Source organism: Macaca mulatta, chromosome 2 (assembly GCF_049350105.2).
Source record: "Macaca mulatta isolate MMU2019108-1 chromosome 2, T2T-MMU8v2.0, whole genome shotgun sequence".
NCBI lineage: Eukaryota > Metazoa > Chordata > Mammalia > Primates > Cercopithecidae > Macaca > Macaca mulatta.
Genome location: NC_133407.1, coordinates 158,559,711 through 158,583,504, shown reverse-complemented (window position 1 = coordinate 158,583,504; position 23,794 = coordinate 158,559,711). Strand labels below are relative to the sequence as shown.

The 23,794-nt window shown below is 46.5% G+C and overlaps 1 protein-coding gene across 10 annotated transcripts in view; it reads right to left on the bottom strand.

Moving 5' to 3' along the window:
* SLC12A8 (solute carrier family 12 member 8) overlaps positions 1-23,314 on the bottom strand; it is a 130,917-nt gene extending 107,603 nt beyond the window's left edge. For 3 of the 10 annotated variants that reach the window (XM_077993739.1, XM_028844552.2, XM_077993741.1), the window contains exons 1-3: positions 22,874-23,286; positions 21,516-21,610; positions 552-698 (exon numbers count right to left, since the gene is read on the bottom strand). In XM_077993739.1, the coding sequence (XP_077849865.1) occupies positions 552-698; positions 21,516-21,566 (198 nt within the window). In that variant the 5' untranslated portion in view covers positions 21,567-21,610; positions 22,874-23,286. The other 7 variants (XM_028844551.2, XM_077993736.1, XM_077993740.1 and 4 more) reach the window with 7 other exon arrangements.
* Positions 23,315-23,794: the final 480 nt, after the last annotated feature.

Genomic DNA, 23,794 nt, shown 5'->3' with positions numbered 1-23,794 from the left:
ACTTAAAGAAGAGGCCTTTTGTTCCTTCTACAGAGGGAGATGAACTGACCCCCAGGATCTCACACAGCAGAGTGCGTCCTAGGCGATCCATCCCTAGAGGTAGGCGGCCCATACCTATGACCAAGCATCCTCATGCACAGTCTTACCCACAGGGTTGCGGTACAGTGGGGGAAGGCAACCCTGTGGGCGGGCCCAAGATGAAGTGAAGAATACCAGGAAAACTACAGAGGGCCACAAGCTGGAGGCAAAATTGCCATCAATGATCTCTCCGACCCATCTGGAGTCCCGCCCATGATGACCCCTGACTTCTGTGCTCCTATTCCACAGTTAAATCTACAGCGTGAGGTTTCCATCGCAACCTCAGAAGCCTATGTTCGTAGGATGCTCATTTAACAAGCAATGCTAGCTATTCACTGTGCTTGCTTCTGTTTCATGTTTCAGGAGTATCTGTGCTTCAGGAATCTGTGGCCTGCACTGTAGAATGCCAAGAGGGGCAGAGCTTTCCTGTCTCAGGCCCGTGAGAGGCCCCAGGCCACTAGCTCAGCACTCACCACCAGCCAGCCTGTCCTCAGGAAGAGCACAACCCCAAAGATGTTGATCATGCAGGATGTGAACACACCATCCCAGGTCCCAAACAGCACAGGCTCCCAAACGAACAGCTGGCTCTTCCACCAGGGCTGGGGCTGGGCCAGGGCCTCCTGCAAACAGAATACACAGAAATCAGCTGAGGGGAGGGCCAGGGATAGCATGGGGAGGGAGTGAGAGTGGAACAGGAGGAGGGAGGTCGGAGAACTCAGCTTAAAAACAATCCTGTCTTATTGTGCCAGGGCAAGTGTGTGTGTATACACACATGCACACACACACACATATCCTGAAGCATACCTCTACAAAAGGGTCACTGTTCTCTCATAACAACAGTGATTCCCGTACCCACATGTAGCAGAGACTCATTGTTCACAAACCTAGTCCTTTCCCTCTAGTCATCATTCAAGTAGCCAGGGAGTCAGGTAGACTCCCAGCCTCTTTGCAGCTAGAGGTGGCTGTGTGACTGAGTTCCAGCCCATGGAATGTGGGCAGAAGCACTAGATGATGCTTCTAAGTGAGTGTAAGATTCTGGGTTTCACCTCCTGGGGCTCATGGTCATGAGCCCTCTTCATCCTCCAGTCCTAGCAGGGACAGCAGCTTCCGGCAGTTACTAACCTATGGCCAACCTTACTGGGTGCTCTTTGCTCCTTCAGCCCTTCTAACACCTCTGCAATCAGCCCTGTCGATGAGATTCCCTGTTTAAAATGACTGGAGTTATTTCTGTTTTCCTGACTGAGCACTGATACCAGTGATCTCTGCTGATACCCCAGGATTCTACAGCATTATTGGACAATTGGAATCAGAGGCGAATAACACATCAACAGATTCCTTGCTCGTTTTTCCAATTCACAAATAACAAAGGCACTTATAAACACTCAAATGGAAACCCTTTACTAAAAAAACCATAACTTTGTGGACATACTAAAATGATCTTAAACAAAACCAGTAGCAACTCACACTGTGAACGCTCTTATGTAGATCTGGCAATTAATCTAAACTCAGGCATGAACAGAGTCTTCCAGTGACGGCAAACGACTACAGGAGTGATTACTGTTCTCAGCTGGGTTGGGTGGGTGGGGAGAGGGAGGCATCCAAAGCTAGGAGTCACCATGTGCAATGATTCTGGACCAGTGAGCAAATGTTATCCATAAACACAATAAAAAGGCAGAAAAATCAAGAGTTTAGGGGAAAATCTAAGATCCAGAGTCCACGGGGCATGGCTGCTGAATGGTTGAGTACAATGGGTGCGCCCAGGATCTAGGACCAAAGGCTGAGGCCAACGGCACATGCTCAAAACCAAAAGGGAGGATCCCAGCTCCTCTTCCACCTCCTGTATCACACACACATCCACAGATCAAGAAGGGGCCTCGAGAAATACTCAGGGATCTCAATTCAGCCACATGGGACTGTTGAGTCCGGGGACCCCTTGTGTCCCCATCAGTCTCCAACTCCGTAAGCTTCATTTATGCATGTACATGACTGCTTGCCTGTCCTTCGCAAACCACAAATGAGCAATCTCTTGAAAGTCAATAAATGTCAGAACAGTCCTCGGGGTTCGGAACAAAGACTCTGCCAGTCTAGGCTTGCCCTTGAGCAAATGGTACCAAAGGACCTGTCTGGGGAATGCAGGATTGTTTCCCAGGATCCTAATCTCGAAATTCAGGATAGGTCCCAACTTCCTGTCTCTGCTTGTGTTCCACTTCCTATCGTGTCTTGTTACAGGCCTACTGTTCCTCAGTAATAACAGTGACTCTCAGCAATAGAAAGACTAATACTATAGAGAGTGCCATCAGGAGCCCTCTGCTCTGCTCCTCACAGCAGCCCCGTGAGGCAGGCAGGGAGGGGGCCCCGCTGAGGGCTGAGGAGACAGAGGCTGAGAGAAGAAACCTGACAGCCCAATCTCACAGCTAGGGCTTCTCACAGCCAGGGCTTCCCCTAGCACTTGCAAGATCTGTGATTTTCCCTGCACCACACTCAGCTAAACATTACTTGCCCTTTTTGCCCCTAAATTTAAGTCTTTCAGGTTTCAAATTCTAACACTCTGGACTTTGCATAACAGCAAATACATCTGCCTTACCCATGAATGCCTTTGTGATGATAGAAACCTTATTCCTCTTTCATGCGCGCCTTCATTTTCCTACTCTGAAGGCTGGTTTGCATATGCGTTTGTTTACCTGCTGGTATATGAAAAGCCTTTCATTTCCTTGATCTTACTGGACTAGTGAATCAGCCTCAAGGGTAGAAACTTAGAGCAGGTAGAAACTTCAGGAAACCCTTTACCCAGAGAATGAAAATATAACTGACTTAAAATGGGTTTGGTGACTGAGCCCCGGCAGCTTGTTTCAGGATATTTAGGGGTGTGTGCCTACCTTTTCTCACCATGTGACAAAAAACTATAACTAAGTCTTCCCACAGTCTGCTCATCAGAGACTGGGTGGGAAGAGCATAGGTTTGACCCCAAGGGAGTAACCCTGATGTTCTTGGAGAAAGAGAGAGACACTACGGAAGCTCAGCAAAAGAGAGAGAAAGAAGGAAAAAGAAGAAACCAAAACAGAGAGAAAGGGGAAGAGGATGAGATGGAAAGCCCCAGAATAAAATACCAAATAGTCCCCCAAGGGATATTTCCCAGATGCCACGCTGCCTCCCAGGCATCCGCATAGAAGTAGCAACTTGGAGCTGGGCACAGTGACTCACGACCGTAATCCTAGCACTTTGGGAGGCAGAGGTGGGTGGATCACTTGAGGTTAGGAGTTCGAGACCAGCCTGGTTAACATGGTGAAACCCCATTTCTGCTAAAAATTACAAAAATTAGCCAGGCGTGGTGGTGCGTGCCTATAGTCCCAGCTACTCGGGAGGCTGAGGCATGAGAATCACTTGAACCCAGGAGGCGGAGGTTGCTGTGAGCCGAGATTTCACCACTGCACTCCAGGCTGGGTGACAGAGTGAGACCCTGTCTCAAAAAAAGAAGTAGCAGCTTGTGTGTCTCAGCTCTTCTCACAGGTCCCTTGTCCAGCCTCGCCACATTCGTGACGCCATTCAGACTTTAGCTAGTGCCCAGAGCTCGCCTCTCGGGAGAGGACTGGCTGGAGAACTCAAAGCGGCTCCCTTGCATCATGAGAGCTCTGGCTCTGTCCTACGTGCTCTCCCGTTCTCTTCAGCTCCTGTTCTGACAGGCTGAGGGGCAGGGCCACAGTCTGCAGTACGGGCAGACATGCAACAGGAAGACAGAACGTCAGCTCCACTCCACATACACACAAAGTACTGGATTCTCCTGAGTCTGCATCCCCAACTCCTTCCCCTAAGGCAGAAGGAAGGAACGCCTCACCCCAAAGAGGCCCTCCCGCAAAGTCCACGCTAAAATTCTCTGAGTGCCACCACCCAGTCATTTCTGTCGCCCAGGGGAGGAGGGGATGGAAGGGCTGGGGTGATGGTTGCTGAAGGTTAGGCCAGTTCTAGGCTCTCTTGTGAAACACCAGGAGAGAGGTCTGGTCCCAACCATGGGTTGCTCTCTTTAGGACCTAGTGTCCCAGATTTGGGCCCCAGTCATCAATTCCAGCATAACATGCATCCCATTCAACATCCTATTACATAGACATAATGGGCTGGGGAAATGGAATGTCCCCTATACTCAGCACTGGGTCTATTGTGAAGTAGAGATAGAGGATAAGGGAAATAAGAAAAGCAAGGGGCAAATCGGTCCCTCAGAAAGGGCAGCATAAAACATGCCTGAGGGCAAGAGTCCTCTCCTCCCTGAAGACCCTCGGCCTGGCAGGGCCAGCTTGACAGGTTCCAGCGGTGTGGCGACTTGGCGCCTGGCCCAGGATGATCCCTCCACCATGCTCCTCCTTGCTAGGGTCTTCCTACCCAAGCACCCAGGACAAGAAGCCAGACTCCTGTCCGTCTGAGCCCGGGGGCCTGCGCCCCATGCTGGAAAAACCATGACTGCTTGGTGGGTGTTTTTAGTTCAGAAGGGGAAGTCGTTCTCCTGTGAATAATCTCCATACTTGAGCAAGGTGGGGGGCAGGTTGAGGGGGATAGGGGGTTGTCTAGAAAGGCGGGGAAGTTGCACCTGAGTGGGAAGTATCTCAATCCTGCATCCAGCAAGCAGAGCTGAGTAAGAGGCTGGAAAGTTCTGCCAGAGGCAGTGACATGAGCTCAGCCCCAGAGGCCTTTTGCCTCAGTCACCAGCTAAGTCTTCATGAACGCGTTTGAAATGTGAGATGACACCTTTTCTCCCTTCTGGGAGCTGGAGGAAAAGCAATCAGTTGAGAAATTCTGCTTCTGTCCATGCAGGTCAGGGGTAGGTCAAAGCAAGACCTGGCCTGCCCCTTTCTCTCCAAGTGCACCTGCAGAGACTGGTTCCACCTGGATTACACACACATGCAAACCAGCAGATGGCTTCCTCAAAGTTAATTATTGGATTATTAATTAAACATCAGAGAATATGCCCAAGCTGCTGCTGAACTGCAATCCAACGGGCAGACTGAGGAGCCTCATTCCTTTCCCCTGCCTCTGAACCGGCCCCATGTGCTGGACCACAGGGATTGAGAGCTGGGCCGGGCGCCAGCATGGCCGTGGGCTCCATGGGCTACAGCCCATATGTGCAGCTACATGCCTGCCTCAGGAGGGGTTTGTAAAGTTTAGATGAGATGATAGTTGTGAAAGCTTGTGTAAACACAAAACACAACAGAGGATTTTAAATACATACGAGGATTTCTTCAGGGAAGTTGGAAGGAAGACAAAGAGGTCTTTTGACTGCATTTGCTGTTTTCTCCTGCTAACTTGTCTTCACGTTTAAAGTGGAATCCTTGCTCTACAGCTCAGCCCTGAAAGCTGCGTCTCTAACCCCTGCCCAGCCCAGGCATTCTGAGTGAAAGAGAGCCCATCCCTTCTGTTCTGTAGTGGGAGTTCCAGAATGGACCTCCAGTGAGTGCTCTGCCACGCGACTGATGCTGGAAATGAAATGGCTCTGCAGCCAAGGAAGCAAGGATCCAGTTGGAGCCATCAAGGTCTTATTTCCCTGGATTAGGATCTGGGCAGCACCCTTGGTCTGTATAGATTTAGTCATTCCTAGGAATGTGAGATCTTCGTGGCTGTGTTGGTCTCTTCTACCACCGAGCGGGTATGAAAGCTGTGGTCAAAATCTAGTCGTTCCCACAGACTCAATCTGTTTTTTTTTTCTCCATACCTGTGCATCTTCACACTTGTTCAAGGCTGGGATTCTCACAAGCGCATGACCTGGTCACACATGGCTCAGCATCCGAGGTGGCAAGACCGTCAGACGCTGTGAAAACATTGATGCCGAAGTTCTGCCTCCCAGAACCACACAGCAGCCTCAGAACTCAGAGCCCAGAGATGAGCTCTGGACACCTGATGTCATCTCGCAAACAACAAAACGCCACAGCAGCCATGCCAACGCCACCTAAACAAGGGCTTCCTCTGCCCTTCCCAACCTCCTTGGCAAAAGGGCAGAGCTTTTCCTGCTGGACTCGGGCTGACGCAAGGAAGTCCACCTGGATTTAACACAAGGAGGAGCAACATAGACCCTAATGCCCCCTCCCCCTAGTAACAGGCGAACCACTGAAACATCAGCTGCAAAAAGGTTATTCTTCCAGGTGCTTCAGTGGATCAGCCAATATTCTATACATTTAAGAATTCGTATGGAGTGAGGAGACCCATCCATATAGTTAAAATTTTGGGAATCATGTTAATATTTTACATACTCAACATCAAATACAATTAAATCAACAAAGATGAGAGTTCAAAATCAATAGAATGCAAAGAGCTACAAATTATCCTAGCTGTATTTCCAATGAATGCCATAACCATACTTAAAGTGGAAAAAGAACTAACTGGAGTAACTTATGAACATAGTACTTTGACTATGTATCACAGTCTAAAATAAAAACAACTGCAATTAATATTAAAGGCCGGATCGAAAATGTGAGTATTTGTAGGAGTATGAATTACCAATTCTAAATCTGCTTTCTGTGAATTGTAAGCGAATAACAAAATATATTGAATAGGAGTGAAGTTTCTCATGGTTGGAGAAGGAATTCCAACTAAGGAAAGAAGAGAAGAATAACCCCCGTAGTGATGAATTGGAGATGTATTAGTATGAATTTATGGTTTTTAATATACAGAGACCCAGATAGATCAATGTACATATTTATATTTACATTCCTTCCCTCTGCCCACTTAAAGTGTCTATAAGGCCAGGCACAGTGGCTTACACCTGTAATCCCAGCACTTTGGGAGACAGAGGCTGGAGAATTGCTTGAGGCCAGGTGTTTAAGACCAGCCTGAGCAACATAGTGAGACCACACCGCTACAAAAAATAGAAAAATTAGCCAGGTGTGGTGGTGCGTGCCTGTAGTCCTAGCTACATAGGAGGCTGAGGCAAGAGGATTGCTTGAGCCTAGGAATTCAAGGTCACAGTGAGCTACAATCATGCTCCTGTACTCCAGCCGGGGCTGCAGAGGAGACCTTGTCTCAAACAAACAAACAAAAAAAAGTGACTATAAGCCAAGACATCCCAGTGGCAATGAACGTACCTAGCACCTAGATCTGATTTCTAAGAATGATAGATCTTTCTATCTATCTTAGAATGAAGGATTTCTAAGAATGATAGAATGAGCTATCATTCTTCACTTTAAGGAGCCAGGGCTCCTTGCAGAAGTTACTAATTCAAGGCTAGGGCGGAGAACGTACAAAATGAGTCTGGAATATCTTGTGCCAGAAAGTAGGGAAGTGCTAAAAAGAAAAAAAATGACAAGGATGTGTCAAAAGGACACAAGAGCCCACTTGAAGGGGCTCCCACTAGCCAAATCTGGCACAATTTGGTCCTGAAAGTAAACAATAGCAATAGAATATTCAAGGAATAGAATAAGAATCTGAGTCCATATGGACATAAATAAATAAATTAACTGTTTTTTTTTTTTTTCTTTGAGACAGGGTCTTGCTCTGTCACTCAGGCTGGAGTACAGTGGTGTGATCATGGCTCACTGCAGCCTCAACTGCCTAGGCTGAAGCAATCCTCCCGCCTCAGCCTCCTGAGTATCTGGGATTACAGGCGTGTATCACCATGCCCAGCTAATTTTTTTATATGTTTTGTAGAGACAGAGTTTTGCACTGTTGCCCAGGCTGGTCTCAAAATCCTGGCTCAAGTGATCCTCCTGCCTCTGCCCCGCAAAGTGCTGGGATTACAGGTGTGAGCCACCCTACCTGGCCATGACTAATCATAATATATTTATTTCTGCTCATTGTCACTGAGTGGACCTGGAGGCTGAGGGCTGGAAGAGCAACTGGAATTGCTGTAGTCCCAAACATATCCCCTTTCATGTTGATGTGGCCCTGGCCAAGGTATCATTCCCGTGTGGCAGCAAGAAGAGAAAGCCCTTCCTTACAGTGACAAGCCAACTGATCCATATGGAAGGAATTAGGGGGTTAGAAAATCACCATTTTGCAGCCATCACAGCAATAGCCAGTTCTGCCAAGGATCATCAATGGATACTAATGCTAGTGAGTGAAGGATTAATGAGGAACAGGGTATTTCTATAGTCTCAAAGCATCCTCTACAAATTACTTATTAACTACAAAGAGAAATTAGTAACTTTAGAGTGGATTAACCTAGTGGACACCACCTTAAATAAATAGCCAAAGTTAACATCACCAACAACAGGACAAATGGAAATCACGTAGCTCCTACTATGATGTTCTGGGAAGAGCACGCCATCACTGCTGTGGTGTTCCTACCAAAAATAGAAAACCTAAATCTACCTGTGACAGATCATGCCCCAAACTGAGGGACATCACCCCCAGTTCTGCCTATAAAATACCAAAAAACAAAAATAAGAAAACCTGAGGACAGTCTACAAAATAACCAAAATGTGTTTAAAAAAAAAAAAAAAAAAAAAGTCAAGGTCATAAAAGACAAAGAAAGGCCAAGGGACTGCTCCAGATTAAAAGAGACTAAAGAGATTATCACAACTGGCCAGGTGTGGTGGCTCACGCCTGTAATCCCAGCACTTTGGGAGGCTGAGGTGGGTGATCACCTGAGATCAGGAGTTCGAAACCAGCCTGGCCAATATGGTGAAACCCCATCTCTACTAAAAATACAAAAATTAGCTGAGTGTGATGGTGGATGTCTGTAATTACAGCTACTCAGGAGCCTGAGGCAGAAGCATCGCTTGAACCTGGGAAGCAGAGGTTGCAGTGAGCCAAGATCGCACCACTGAACTCCAGCCTGGGCAAGAAGAGTGAAACTCTGTCTCAAATAAAATAAAATAAAGAGAGAGAAATTATCACAACTAAGGGTCATGTATGATCCTGGATTGGATCCTGGAAGGAGGTCTGGCGGAGAAGCTAGGGGATGTTAGTGGGATAACTGGCAAAATTTTAATGTAGAGTTATGGATTAGAAAATAGGATTTTTTTTTTTTTTTTTTTTTTTGTTGAGATGGAGTCTCGCTCTGTCACCCAGGCTGGAGTGCAGTGGCATGATCTTGGTTCACTGCAAGCTCCGCCTCCCAAGTTCACGCCATTCTCTTGCCTCAGCGTCCCAAGTAGCTGGGACTACAGGCACATGCCACCACGCCTGGCTAATTTTTTGTATTTTTAGTAGAGACGGGGTTTCACTGTGTTAGCCAGGATGGTCTTGTGCTCCTGACCTCATGATCTGCCCGCCTCGGCCTCCCAAAGTGCTGGGATTACAGGCGTGAGCCGCCTCGGTCGGCCGACAATAGGATTTTTGAATGTTATATGTCCTGATCCTGAAACAGATATTGTGGTTAGGTAAAAGAAGATTCTTGTTCTTAGGAAACAGACTCTGAAGTATTCATGGATAAAAGGACATGATGTCTGCAAATCATTTTTATACGGTTTAGAGAAAATATATACATATGTATAGAGAGAATGGTCTAATGATAAAGCAAAAAGGCAAAGTGTTAACAAGTGGTCAATTCGAATCGACTGAGTCAAGAGTATGTGGGGTTTTCTATTGTATTATTACAACTTTTCTATAAATGTAAAATTTTGTCAAAATAAATAAATAGGTTGCAAAACATTATGAATGTATTTAATACCATTGAACTCTACACATAAAAATAGTTAAGATAGTAGGCCTGGGGCAGTGGCTCATGCCTGTAATTCCAACACTTTAGGAAGCCAAGGCAGGAGGGTCACTTGAAGCCAGGAGTTCGAGACCAGCCTGGGCAACATAATCAGAACCTTTCTGCAGAAGAGAAAAAACGCAGGTGTGGTGGCACATGCCTGTAGTCCCAGCTACTTGGGAGGCTGAGGTGGGAGGATTGCTTGAGCCCAGGAGTTCGAGGCTGCAGTGAACTATGCTCACGCCACTGCACTCCAGCCTGGGCAACAGAGCAAGACTTTGTCTCAAAAAATAAAATAAAATAAAATAAATTTTTATAACCAACTATAATAAACACAAAAATACAGTTACAGAAAAAAATGGTATAAACCTTGACAATGTAAAAATAATAAAGCAACTATTAAAAAATGGAAATGAAATGAGAGAAATGGAAGGAAGTGTATGTGTGCCAATGTCCTATATTTCATATGGGAAATAGGAAGTAAAATGATAACAAATTAGGAACCTAAGAAACTGAGGTATAAGGATATTATTTAAAGTTACAATGAGAAAAATTAGAAGACATGAAAACCAGAAGCCATTAGCAATGACTGCCACTGGGGAATGGAAGTGAAGGAAGAGGGAAAGAAGGCTTTTCGTTTCATGTCATGCGGTATTGTGTGAATCCTTCTCACTGCATGCATGTAGTACTTCTATGATAAAAACCCTAGACCATGCACAGTGGCTCACACCAGGAATCCCAGCACTTTGGGAGGCCCAGGCAGGTGGATCACTTGAGTCCAGGAGTTTGAGAACAGCCTGGGCAACATGGCGAAACCCCGTCTCTACTAAAAATACAAAAAAATAAGCTGGGCATGGTGGTGTGCCCTTGCGGTCCTAGCTATTCAGGAGGCTGAGGTGGGAGGATCATCTGAGCCTGGGAGGTTAAGGCTCCAGTGAGCCATGATCGCGCCACTGGACTCCAGCTGGGAAAAGAAAGAGACTCTGTCTCAAAGAAAAACAACAACAACAACTAACTTATTTTATATTTAAAGAAAAAATTACCACATTATTAGAAATATTTTTAAACCAGAATGGGTTTTTTGGCTGACCTAGCGTTAGGGATACCGTTTATGGCTATATGTCATTTCATTCAGTGGATGAATTCACCAAAAGATTCCTGTAATTTCAATCACATTTTAAAATGTATTGAATGAATGGAATACTTAAAGATGGTGAATCCTTTTGTAAAATCAATGCCTACCTCAACATTTTTTGTGTATCTTTAAGTTTTTAAATTTGTTTTTGCTTTGTGTTATTCGTTACTAATAACTACCTAAAATTAAAAAGGAAAGTGACTCAAAATGAGTCATGGCTTTTTGTTTTAAGTTAAATTCTGTGAATGCAGAGACTCATGGCAGAGCAGGAACGCAACTATTTTTGGCTTAGTGAGGGTTGCTCGGCCACCATTGCCTCAAGTTAATCAGTAAGCCCCTAAAGCCTGTAACCAGGGACAGTGATGTTATTTACAGGATATCTGCAGATTGGGAAAAGAACATGCTAGAATTTTTACACAGGTGAGTGATTTTTACCACACTACCCTTTTTTTTTTCTTTCTGGCTGTTCATGTGGGGAAGAAGACATTCACACAGCAAATCAAAAACAGGCTGGACACAGTGGCTCACACTTGTAATCCCAGTGCTTTCAGAGGCTGAGGCGGGAAGATCACTTGAGGCCAGGCAAGGAGTTCATCACCAGCCTGGGAAACATAGTGAGACCCCATCTCTACAACAATTTAAAAATTTGCCAGACATGGTGGCACGTGCTGTGGTCCTAGCTACTTGGGAGGTTGAGACGAGAGGATCCCTTGAGTCCCAGGAGTTTAAGTCTGCAGTGAGCTATGATCACATCACTGCACCCCAGCCTGGGTAACAGAGTGACACCCTGTCTCTAAAAACAAAACAACACAAAACAAAGGGAATGTAAATAAGACCTTTCTTCCAAGCAGTGGTAAATGTTAAAGCATTATTGTATTAGAAATGCATCAAAGCTGGGTGGATGGCTGATACCTGTAATCTCAGTACTTTGGGAGGCCCGTGGGAGGATTGCTTGAGCCCAAGAGTTCGAGACCAGCCTGGGCAAAATGGCAAAACCCTGCCTCTACAAAATATTTTAAAAATAGCCAGGCATGGTGGCATGCACCTGTGGGCCCAGCTACTCAGACCCAGGAGGTCGAGGCTGCAGTAAGCCATGATTGAAAAAAATAAGAAGAAGAAGAAGCATCAAAGCTAGGTACTACCTCTAAAGACTTTTCATGTCAAGCACACCCACCCTTTGATTAAGGTGTTAAAATTCAGAAAGAAACAATTTAGGAATTCGATTATACTTGATAATTATTGAAGAGCAAAAAGAGATACTGAATTGAATTATACTGAAGTATGTGTATTTCTTTTTAATTTAATTTTATTTTTTTGAGATGGAGTCTCACTCTGTCACCCAGGCTGGAGCGCAGTTGTTTGATCTCAGCTCACTGCAATCTCCACCTCCCGGGTTCAAGTGATTCTCCCACCTCAGCCTCCTGAGTAGCTGGGATTACAGGCAGCCGCCACCACACCGGGTTAAATTTTTTTTGTATTTTTGTAGAGACGGGGTTTCACCATGGTGGCCAGGCTAATTTTGAACTCCTGACTTCAGGTGGTCTGCTCGCCTCGGCCTCCCAAAGCGCTGGGATTACAGGCGTGAGCCACCGTGCCCAGCCATATGCATATTTCTCTTTATCCTACTACAATTAATTGATAATGTTCTAGGAATACAGAACTGTCTAATGTTTTAACTGTTATTCTGAAGAGAGATATTTTGGTCAGAGAAAGTATAAAATGAATGAAAAAGTAAGCTAAAACTCAGTTACTCTCCCCTACAGGAAGCTAGGGTGTTCAATGAGGCCAGGCGGCCAGAGTAAAAGCACCACCTAATGGCACCTTATTCAAATTACAAGAATAGTACTTCAGAGGCATTACCATAGCATCTAGGTGTTCCTTGCAAAGCCCAGAAGATTAAATGATGGCAAATGCAGTATTTTGTCTATATCTGACTATGGATGAAATTTACCTTAAGGCAGTGAGAAGGTTTGAAGTTACCTAATCCCTCTATTAATAGCTAGGCAGAATGTATTAACCATGTTTTGTTTTGTTTTTTTAATCTGTATCTAATGATGTTATGACAACTTAAAAATCTTGCTGACCAAGGACATGAAAAACCTCTACAATGAGAACTACAAAACGCTGATGAAATAGAGGACACAAACAAATGGAAAGATATCCCATGCTTAGAATTATTAATGAGAAGAATTACTGTTGTTAAAATGACCATACTATGCAAAGCAATCTACAGAGTCAATACAATCCCTATCAAAATACCAATGACATTCTTCACATAAATAGAAAAAAAAAACAAAAAACAAACCCTAGAATTTGTATGGAACAACAACAAAAAAGAGCCAGAATAGGCAAAGTCATCCTGAGCAAAAAGAACAAAGCTGAAAGCATCACACCACCCAACTTCAAAATATACTACAAAGCCATGGTAACCAAAACAGCATGGTATTGGTATAGAAGCAGACACATAGACCAAAGGAGCAGAATAGAGAATCTGGAAATAAATCCACATATTTACAGCCAACTGATTTTCAACAAAGATGCCAAGGACATACATTGGGGAAAGGACACCCTCTTCAATAAATGGTATTAGGAAAACTGTATATCCACATGCAGAAGAACGAAACTAGACCCCCATCTCTCGACCTATACAAAAAGCAACACAAAATGGATTAAAGACATAAACGTAACATCCAAACTATAAAACTACTAGAAGAAAACATAGGGGGCATGCTTTGGGACATTGGTCTGGGAAAAGGTTTTATGGCTAAGATTTCAAAAGCACAGGCAACAAAAACAAAAACAGACAAATGGGATCATATTGATCTAAAAAATTTCTGTACAGCAAAGGAAACAGTAAATAGAGTGAAAAGACAACCTGTAGAATGGGATAAAATATTTTCAAGATATTCATGCAACAAGGGACTAATATCCAGAACATATAAGGAACTCAAACAACTCAACAGCATAAAATGACTAATCCCATTAAAAAGTGATCAAAACATCTAAATAGACATTCCTCAAAAGAAGACATACAGGCCGGGCGCGGTGGCTCAAGCCTGTAATCCCAGCACTTTGGGAGGCCGAGACGGGCGGATCACAAGGTCAGGAGATCGAGACCAGCCTGGCTAATATGGTGAAATCCCGTCTCTACTAAAAAATACAAAAAACTAGCCGGGTGAGGTGGCGGGCGCCTGTAGTCCCAGCTACTCGGGAGGCTGAGGCAGGAGAATGGCGTAGACCCGGAAGGCGGAGCTTGCAGTGAGCTGAGATGCGGCCACTGCACTCCAGCCTGGGCGACAGAGCGAGACTCCGTCTCAAAAAAAAAAAAAAAAAAAAAAAAGAAGACATACAAATAGCCAACAGGCATATGAAAAAATGCTCAACAGCACTAATTATCAGGGAAATGCAAATCAAAAACACAATGAGATACCACCTCACACCTGTTAGAATGACTATTACCCAAAAAATGTAAGATAACAAGTGTTTGTGAGGCTTCGGAGAAAAGGAAACCCTTGTGCACTGTTGGTGAAAATGTAAATTATTACAGGCATTATAAAAAACAATATGGAAGCTCCTTAAAAATTAAAAATAGAACTACCATATGATCCAGCAATCCCACTGTATATACTTATCCAAAGAAAAGGAAATGAGTATATCAAAGGGATGCCTGCACCCCCATGATTATTGCAGCCCTATTCACAATAGCAAAAGGAGTCAACCTAAGTGTCCATCAAAAGATGAATGGACAAAGAAAATATGGTAAATGTATACAATGGAAAACTATTTAGCCATAAAAACGAATGAAATCCCATCATGTCAGCAACATGGATGGAACTGGAGGTCATTAGGTTAAGTGAAATAAACCAGGAACAGAAAGACAGATATCACATGTTCTCACTCATATGTGGAAGCTAAAACAGTTGACTTCATGGAGGTCAATAGTAGAATGATGGTTATCTGAGGGTGGGAAGGGGATTGGGGGATAAAGAGAGGTTGGTTAATGGGTACAACTGTATAGTTAGATAAAAAGAGTAAGTTATAGTGTTCTATAACACAGTAAGGTAACTATAGTTAACAGTAACTTATTGTATATTTCAAAACAGCTAGAGGAGTAGATTTGAAATGCTCCTAAAACAAAGAAATGATCAATGTTTGAGGCAATGGATACCCCAATTACCCTGATTTGATCATTACACATTGTATATATGTACCAAAATATCACATGTACCCCATAAATATGTATAATTATTATATATCAACTTCAAAATGTTTTAAAATCTTGCTGGCCTAGGAAAGACTGACCCTCCCAGACCTAGCCAATTCTCAGAGATAGCAAAAGGCTTAGCCATGAACATACCTTTCTTAAGCAAAATAACCAATGCTGAGTCTATACCTCCAAAAACCACCTCCTCATCTAACTCACATACCACACCAAGATTTCTCCTGATCCAAATCATTCCAGAGCCACGCATCTGGCAACCAGAGGCCACCCCTACAACCCAGAGCCCACTAGAATTGTTCAAACTGCCAATCCTAAGCTGTTCACCGTGCCCTGCCTTTCCTCTCCTGAAAAAAACCCAATAAAGGCTTTGGGCTGGGCATTCCCCTCACTCCTGTCTTCAGCCCCCTGAGCATCCCTAGTGCTTCCCCTGTGGCCCTGCGTGGCATAGTGTATTCTCTTTTCTCAAGCAAGGTAAGTAACAAAAATCTTCTTTCAGTGACATTGACCTCTCCATGTTCTCACCTCTGTAAGTTAAAAGCCTGCAGGTACAAATGAGTCACAGAACCCTGCCTAACTCATTTCAGTGAAGAACACTGTCACTCCAGTTTCTAGGTAGGACACTTTTATCCAGAAAATGTCCCCACTCTATTTTTTACAAATATGCAGCATTTGGGGCCCAGTTGTCATTTTCAGGCAAAGTAACCAATGGGGCTATAAAATGGAAAGGGGGAAAGACAGAGGAGAAAGAGAGGAAAGGATGTCAGCGTGCACATGAAATACTTGTGCCACATCTCAATCCTGAGAACAGGATCTGCCATTTCTCTCCAACTCCAGGAGCATTAGCCTCTTGTCTTCTGCTGCCTGTAAAGCTGCTTCTGTCCCTTGGCCAGAGGTGGTTTTATGGTGAAGCTAACAGCTTAAGCCTCAGGACGCATCACTTGGCATTTGGTCCCTTCCAAAGATTATGCCAAATTTTCTATTTGCAATTTGTATCCTTTCTACTAAAGAGAGTCCATAAAAATGGTATGAGCTTCATGCCCTACAAAACCTGGGATAGTGAGGGGGTCATGGCCCTAGGAATCCCAGAAGCGAGTCCTGCTCTTCCACCCAACCATTTGGGCCCCAGTGTCCTCATCTTAAAAAGAGGGGCTTCAAGATATAGAAATATGTTTAAAGAAGAAAAAGAGGGGCTAACAAGACCATCTTGTCTGAAGTTCCCTTTTCCTTCCTCCTCAGCCGCATTCATTTCTCTACATCTACTAATAAAGCAATATGCTATTACCTGGCATGTGGCTACCAAGGCTCACTTTGCATAATGGCTTTTTAAAGATGTTTAAAAAGCCCTGAAAAATGCATCGTAAAAATAAAAGTCAGTTCTTAACCATACACTGGCTAATGAACACTCAGAAAATAAGAGCTAAGCTTTTGTAATGAAGCCTGACACCCATACTCAAAATTGGGTGTGTCAGGGTCAACTCAGGGCTATGCTCTGGGGCCAGTAGCCTTGCTTCTAATCTGGTTCTGCCACTGTTTGTGTGTGGCTCTGGGCAAGTCATTCAACATTTGTGTCCTCCTGGACCCACTACTGCTGGAACTCAAGTTTCTGGGCTTGCTTCTTGACACGGCAAGCAAAGGGACTAGGCCAGAGGATCTCTGAGGACTCCTCTGTGTCTTGATTGTTTGGTTCTGTTTCTATCTGCCTCTCTTGCCGGTGCCACCTCCCTATTCACCATTGCCCCAAAACTTGACCAGACTCTATCTTACCACGTCAAGCTAACTCGGGTAAGCCATCTAATTAAAGAGGAAAAGACAGAGAAAAAGTGTGTATTAGTCCGTACTTGCATTGCTATAAAGAAATACCTGAGACTGGTAATTTATCAAGAAAAGAGGTTGAATTGGCTCATGGTTCCATAGGCTGTACAGGAAGCATAGCAGCTTCTGCTTCCAGGGAGGCCTCAGGAAACTTTCAATCATGGTGGAAAGCAAAGGGGAGGCAGGCATCTTACACGGCCAGAGCAGGAGCAAGAGGTCCTGGGAGGTGCTGCACACTTTTAAACAACCAGATTTCATGAGAACTCACTCATTATCGGAACAGCATCGAGGGAATGGTGCTAAACCATTCATGAGAAACCACCCCCAGGATCCTATCACCTCCCACCAGGCCCTACCTCCAACACTAGGGATTACAATGAAACATAAGATTTGGTGAGGACACAGATCCAAACCATGAGACAGCAAGGGAGGAGAGGACACAGAAGGGAAAGAGCTGGGACGCTGCACAAGAAGACAGGGAGCAGAGTCAGAACCCAGGCAGGCCCCAGCGACCTGGAAACTCCTCCTCCTGCGCTGGGGCCAGACACCATGGTCCTGATGGGGAGCCTACTCCCACGGCCGGCAGCGGGTTTTTTCCTAGAACAATTAGCCAGACTTTGGCCTGCAGACCTCCTTGAAAAGGGTCCACATGGACCCACTAGTGCCACACTTCAAGTCTCTGTGGTAAAGCAGAATGCAGAAGAAAGAGCATGAATCTGGTATACTAGGTAAACTGGCTCTTGGTGACTTATTCTCAGGCCAGCTTCCCTTTTAAGTTGCTATTGAGACTCTCCAACCCTGAGAGAAGGAAGACAAAAGCCTCAGTCTAGCTGCAGGCACTTCTTGTTCCATAAGAACTAGGAGATTGCTGTTGTTTTGTGTTTGTTTTAATATCTCCAGCAGGAGCTGGAGATTCTGGCAAGAACTGTCATTCAATAAACACCTGGTAAATGAAACCGAGTTTTCTCCCTATTCCTGACGCTAAGAGCATGAGATTCTGCTGGACTTCAGACCTCCACACAGCTTGTCAGCTTGCCATCTGTTTTTGTCTCAGGCTACCTGCTTTCTCCTGCCAACTCAGTCTTCCTGAAACAACCAGATTGCAACAGTTCTCTCTGTCCAGTACCTGGCAGAGACAAGCACCCAATCATGGCTCGTTAGCCTTCCGTTCACCTCCCTCTGCACCGGCTGTTTCTTTCTTAGTTTTTAAGCCCCAGGTTTCACAGCCTACTCCGCTGGGTTTCCATGTGCAATCGGCTTCATCCAATCATCAAACGAGCATTTTACTTAGTGCTTGTCATGTGAGAGGCACTGGCCCAGACCCTTCCACATATGGCATCTCCTTTAATCTCATAAAAACCCTGAGAATCAGGTCCACTGACCCCATCACATAGTTGTGGAAATAGACTGGGAACCCGTGGGTAATTTGCCCAAGGGCCCAGCCTATCCAGCAGCATGGTCAGAATGGGAAACCCAGAACCCAGGTTTGAGTCTACCACCAAAGCACACAAAGTGCCTCCGGACAGAGGCCCCTGGAACAAGACTTGGCCTGCCAGCAGCTCAGTGGGTCTCCAAACACACACTTATATTCCCAAACCACTCCAGACTCACCCAGGCCTAGAAAGCACCCACCATCCTCAATAGACTGCCCACCCAGCAGGTTGTCCAGAACAATGTCCCACATTCTAGTGTTGGTTCAAGGTATGATTCTGGGTTTGAGACTCCTGCCTTAGGTCTTCCGTCTGACTCAGCTGTGCTGAGTCATGCATTTATTTGCCAATGGATTCTTCTGCTTATTTATACCAGTACCCCCTGGATTAAATACATACTCCCCACCTTAGTTTTATTATTAGCCATTTATATAACATAAGCTGAATGCTGACCAGGAACCAAGCACTATACCAAATATTTATGCAAATTATCTCTTTTAATTGTCTTCAATCTCTACAGTAGTTTCAATCACCGGGCAGTCATTTTGTAGGTGAGGAAATGGAGGCTTAGTGAGGTTACAAAACTTGTTCAAGGTCACAAAGCATTAGAGCCAGGACTTGACCCAGGTAGCACATGCCCCCTCGACCACCACACCATTAACATTCAGATCTACAGCTCCTTCCTAGCTGGTTCACTTATTACTGACCAGTCTACACACACACACACACACACACACACACACACAGAGAGAGAGAGAGACAGAGCTACCCTATCTGGTCCTAAAATGATTAAAGCAAACCAAGAGTTAATTCATTCACCCTCCACCTAACTTCCAAGTGTCCCCACCCTTGCCAAACTTCCTGTGAGCTACTTTCTAATCACCGTGACCAAGAGAAGAGCAGGTCAAGACTGAAGGTGGCATGACACTCACTAGCCTGTCTTCCCACTGGGCACTGCCTCCTCATCTTGTGTTCTGCAGGCCCCAAATCTCCTAGCAGAATTTCTGATCCCCAAGACTGGAATACAATTTTTCAAAGGTTCACAGGAAATTTCTTGAGGGCCAGCCACTCCTAGAGTTCAGCTTCCAGCATGTTAGCCACCTAACCTACTCTGTTCCCCCGCAGAGGTCCTTGATTTACCATCTGGGTGGCTTTCCTGATACCATTTGGAGCAGGAGGCACATAGCAAAAAGGATGAAAGCTTGGGACTTGGCATCAAACGTCCCTGGCTTTACAGTGCTACAGTTCTTCTTCTGTCAAACCAAAATAATCATATCAACTTCAGAATGTTATAGTGGAGATAAATGAGGTAATGCATATTAAGTGCTCAGTATACAGTAAGTGCCCACTAATTGGTAGCTATTATCATTTTCTCACCCTCCCACCTGGAATATGCTTCCCAAGTCCACCATATGTTCCACTTCCACCATTACTTTAAGACTTAATGCAAATGGCAGCTCACCCAATTCCTAGCCAGGTGAGTTCAGTTCAGTAGAAGCAACACTGATGCAGCATCTTCTACACACAACCCACCACGCCAGGTATTGGGGATACAAAAATAAATAAGACATGCCCTTGAATTTCAGTTCACAGCCTTAAGGGAGACAGAAAAGAAACAGCTCATTTCAATGCTACCTAGTAAGTGCAGTGACACAGGATGCTGTGGAGCAGGAGGGGTGAGTTAACCGCCACGGAGGGCCCTGGGGGCCAAGATGAGGAGTCTGAGCTGAATTCTGAAGACAGTGAGAAGCTATTGAAGGAATTTAAGCAGAGGGGTCAAATGTACAGATGTATGCTTCATAAAAGAATCGCTTTAGTAGCAATGTGGAAAAAGAAGTTAAGAGAGTATGAATCATCCAATCAAGAAATGGTATCCTTAACAAGACAGTGCAGGGGAAGGAGAGAGAAAGAAAGGATGGATTTCTAGATCATGAACACTGAAGGCCTTAAAATTGGGCATTGGGCAGTGTCCAATCCTTCTATGTTTAGATATTAAGAGAGAAGGAGGCAACACAGAGGTCATTGTATCCATTACATTTTAGAAATCAACTCTCTCAGGGCACTGAGGACAATTTAACTTGCATTGTAGTTTTCTGTTGTTTGTTCATGTGGTCAATCAACTAACGTTTACTGTCCACTTAAGTACCAGGTCCTACCTTGGGTGAAGGTTTCAATGACAAATTGTCGATAAGAAGCATCAGCAAAGATCAAGGGAAAGATATAAGCCTTGGGGAATGGTGTGGTTTGGCTGGAAGGTGTGGCAGGAAGAAGACGACGTGGGGAACCCAACTTGAGACTCAGGCGGGGTCAGACTGTGTAGGGCTGAGGCTGGAGAGTTTGAGCCCTGAGTGGTGCACATGAGGAGACACCAAAGGTTTTTAACAGGGGAGAGAGGAACAGATGCTCTCACAGGGGAGAGCCCAGAATGTCTTATTTGTCTCCTTTGGGAATTCCTGGGGCCTCACGTTTTCCATCTGGGTTTCTGTTTCATGTTGGTTCTCTCCCCACTGGTGGGGCTTGTTCCCCTGTTATAAGGCTGGGAAACCCTCCTGCCCCTCTCTAGAAAGCAGGGCAGAAGCCCAAGAGATAGTGGAAAAATTCATGTTGAGTGATCATGGATGGCAAAGACCCTGGGTGCACGTAGTTTCTGGATAAACACCTTAGTATGGTGTATTAGTATTATTATTATTATTTCTTCAGGGACCAGTTCTCTGTTTCTGGGGAGAGCCACTTCAATTCCATATCTACAGAATGCATATTTGCTATAACTAATGATCAGCAGGAAGAAGATAAAGGAAAAAAAAAAAAACAAACAGCAAACACTAGGGCATCCAGAAATCCTTTTGGCTTCAGAACATAAGAGTTTTTTCAGAAATAAATTTACCTTCTTACATTGGTTTGATCCAGAATTAAAATGAGTTCATATTATGTGAATCCTCACTGTGACTGTCCATGGAAGGCGTCTCAGGATGGGGTTTGGAGTTGTGCGAGATCTCAGGATTCAAAATCCACCACAGATAATGCCAAAAGTTTTCTGTACATCAACAGTTAATAACGGCTATAATATTTTGGCTATATTTTCTCATTAAACTGGATGACCAAAAAAGACTTTGGAGTTAATTACGTCTAAAGAGTGCACTGTAATGTTTGCATCCAGCCCACCCTCTGGGGATCCCGGTGCTCACAGGCCTCCATCACAGACCCAGCACATCCGGAGCCTACCTGCTGGGCTGCCTCGTGGAAGAGCTCCTGCACCTGGGACATCTGGGTCATTCTCCAGCAAACGGGATCCTGGTGATCTGGACAGGGAGACTGCTCTGGAAGGTAACAGCATCCTTGGTCAGGCTGGCTCTTCCTCTCCTCTGCTCTTGTTGTCCATCCTTTCCCTCTACTAGAATTGTTCAAACTACCAGGCGAGGCCCTGGCCGGGGAAGAAGCCTTGTCTGCCTCATCTGAAAACTTGGCCGGGTTACCTTTTTGGTACCCAAGTAGATCCTGCTGGTCCTTCAGAGCCCACCTGTGCTCAAGCGTTGCTGCCCTAAAGCCTCAGGCACTCCCAGCTCTCTCCTTCTTCCCTGAGCTCCTTAAATATGTGAGGGTCACAGCCCAGCTGCCCAGCCTTGAGGACACAGAGTCACACTCCTCTCCTGCCCTCAGGTGCCTCGTGAACCCCTCTCTCCAGGCGGAGGGCACCATGACTCACTAGACCTGGCTGCAGGTGGTGAGTGAATGTAGCTGAGCAGAGGGGAGAGCGGCCATGAGGAGGCTGTCTTGGGGCCCTTCTGGAGCAGGGCCAGAGAAGGGTAGGGGAGTGAAGAGGGTGGGTGAGAAAAGGCTGGACAGGACTAGGGCAGCTCCTCAGTCCACCCCCAGGCACCCACCCCTTCGTGCTGGACCTGGCTTTCCTTGAGGGGAGGGGGGAGTTTGTACCCCTGATCTGTGTGGCCCTTCTCCCCAGCACAGTGCTGCAAGGTAGACGGGGCTCAGGACCTTCTGGAAGAAGGAGGAAGGGGTAGGACGAGAGCAAGAGGGAAGGGTAGAGCTGGTCATCCTGGGAAGAAGGCGACTAAGGACAGCAGCCAGCGCTGGCGAGGAGGGAAGGCGCCCGGGCACTAAGAGTGGAGGGTTGGGGGAACAGGGTTAGCCCAGTGGGAAGCTGGGAAGGCTGGGGGACTTCGTAGACTGCAGTCCTGCCAAAAGCCGCGTGACAGGTAAAGGTAAGGGGCCAGAGCACCCGCGTGACCCCGGCTGCCCGCGCCGCACAGAGCAAGGGACCCCAAGCTTCCACCCGCCCTTCCCGCCGCCCCGCAGAGCCCGCTCCTCCGCGGAGCCCCCACCCTCACGTCTGGGCCGCGCTGGGACCCGGACCCCTTGGTACCCCACGCAGACGCGAACCCCCACCCCGAGTACTGGGGCCACGCCCGTGTGCCGGCGCGCGGGTGACCGGCGGTAGGGGAGAATCCACCTGGGCGGGGAGGTGGGGGCAAAGGTGACCCCAGACCTGGCTCCCAACTGCGGGCCGGGGAGAGGAACTGTCCCGAGACCACCCTCTCCACCCCCCACAGCCCTTCCGCCCTCACCTGCTCCCGGGACAGCCAGCTCCCAGCGCCGGGCCGCCCGGTCCCCGCCCCGCCCCGCCGCCACGTGGCTGCCCCGGCTCGGCTGCACGGGTCCCAGCTGTCCTGTCCCGGCGGGGGCACCCCTGCCACGCCAGCACCGGGAGTCTCGGGCCCAGGTGGAGAGGCGGCGGTGCAGAGGCTTTCCCTCCGCAAGGGTCGGGCCTTCGCGCCTAACTGGACAAGAACTTTCACCTGGGCAGGGGCAGGGCTGGGAGAAAACAGGGAGTAGGGACCGCAAGCCCACAGGCTCAACGTGACCAGCCACTGCCGCTCCCCCCTCGACAGTGCCACCAGCGGAGGTGCCCAGCCCCGGGACCAAGGGGCTAGGGACAGGAGCCTACCCTGTGCGGCTCTGAGGAATGGCTGTGAGCACTGCACGCAGGACTGAGAAAGCCCGGGGTAAGCCCGGAGTGCAGGGAAACCCGCAACACCCGGGGCAGGTGCCGAGAAGCATCTGGACAAGCTGACCGAGACCCCGGTACCGGGGGTCTCCATGTGCGCCTGGCTGCGTGATCAGGTGACCCCAGACTCTGAGGGCGTGGAAGTGCTTTTGCCAGGAAAGTGCTCTGGGCATGCTGTATAGGGGTGAATTACCCTTACCACCTTCAGCAAGACCCAGAACTGCCTTTCCTAGGGGTGAAGTAAGGTTTCCAGGGCCTCATGTTGCAGGAAAAAAAAAACCTAAATTAACATACAGAGAGATTAAATTATCTCCATTCCCAATCTGGCATATTTCCTAAACCTTAAATAACTTGTGAGGCTTCCATGTGGGCTTCTGAGAAACAGGAGGGCAGCTGGGAGAACTTCCCACGCCCACAAGCCTTTGTGTGAAAATCCCTAAAAATAGAGGTTGTTCTTTTAAAAACAAAAGGGAAGGCTAAG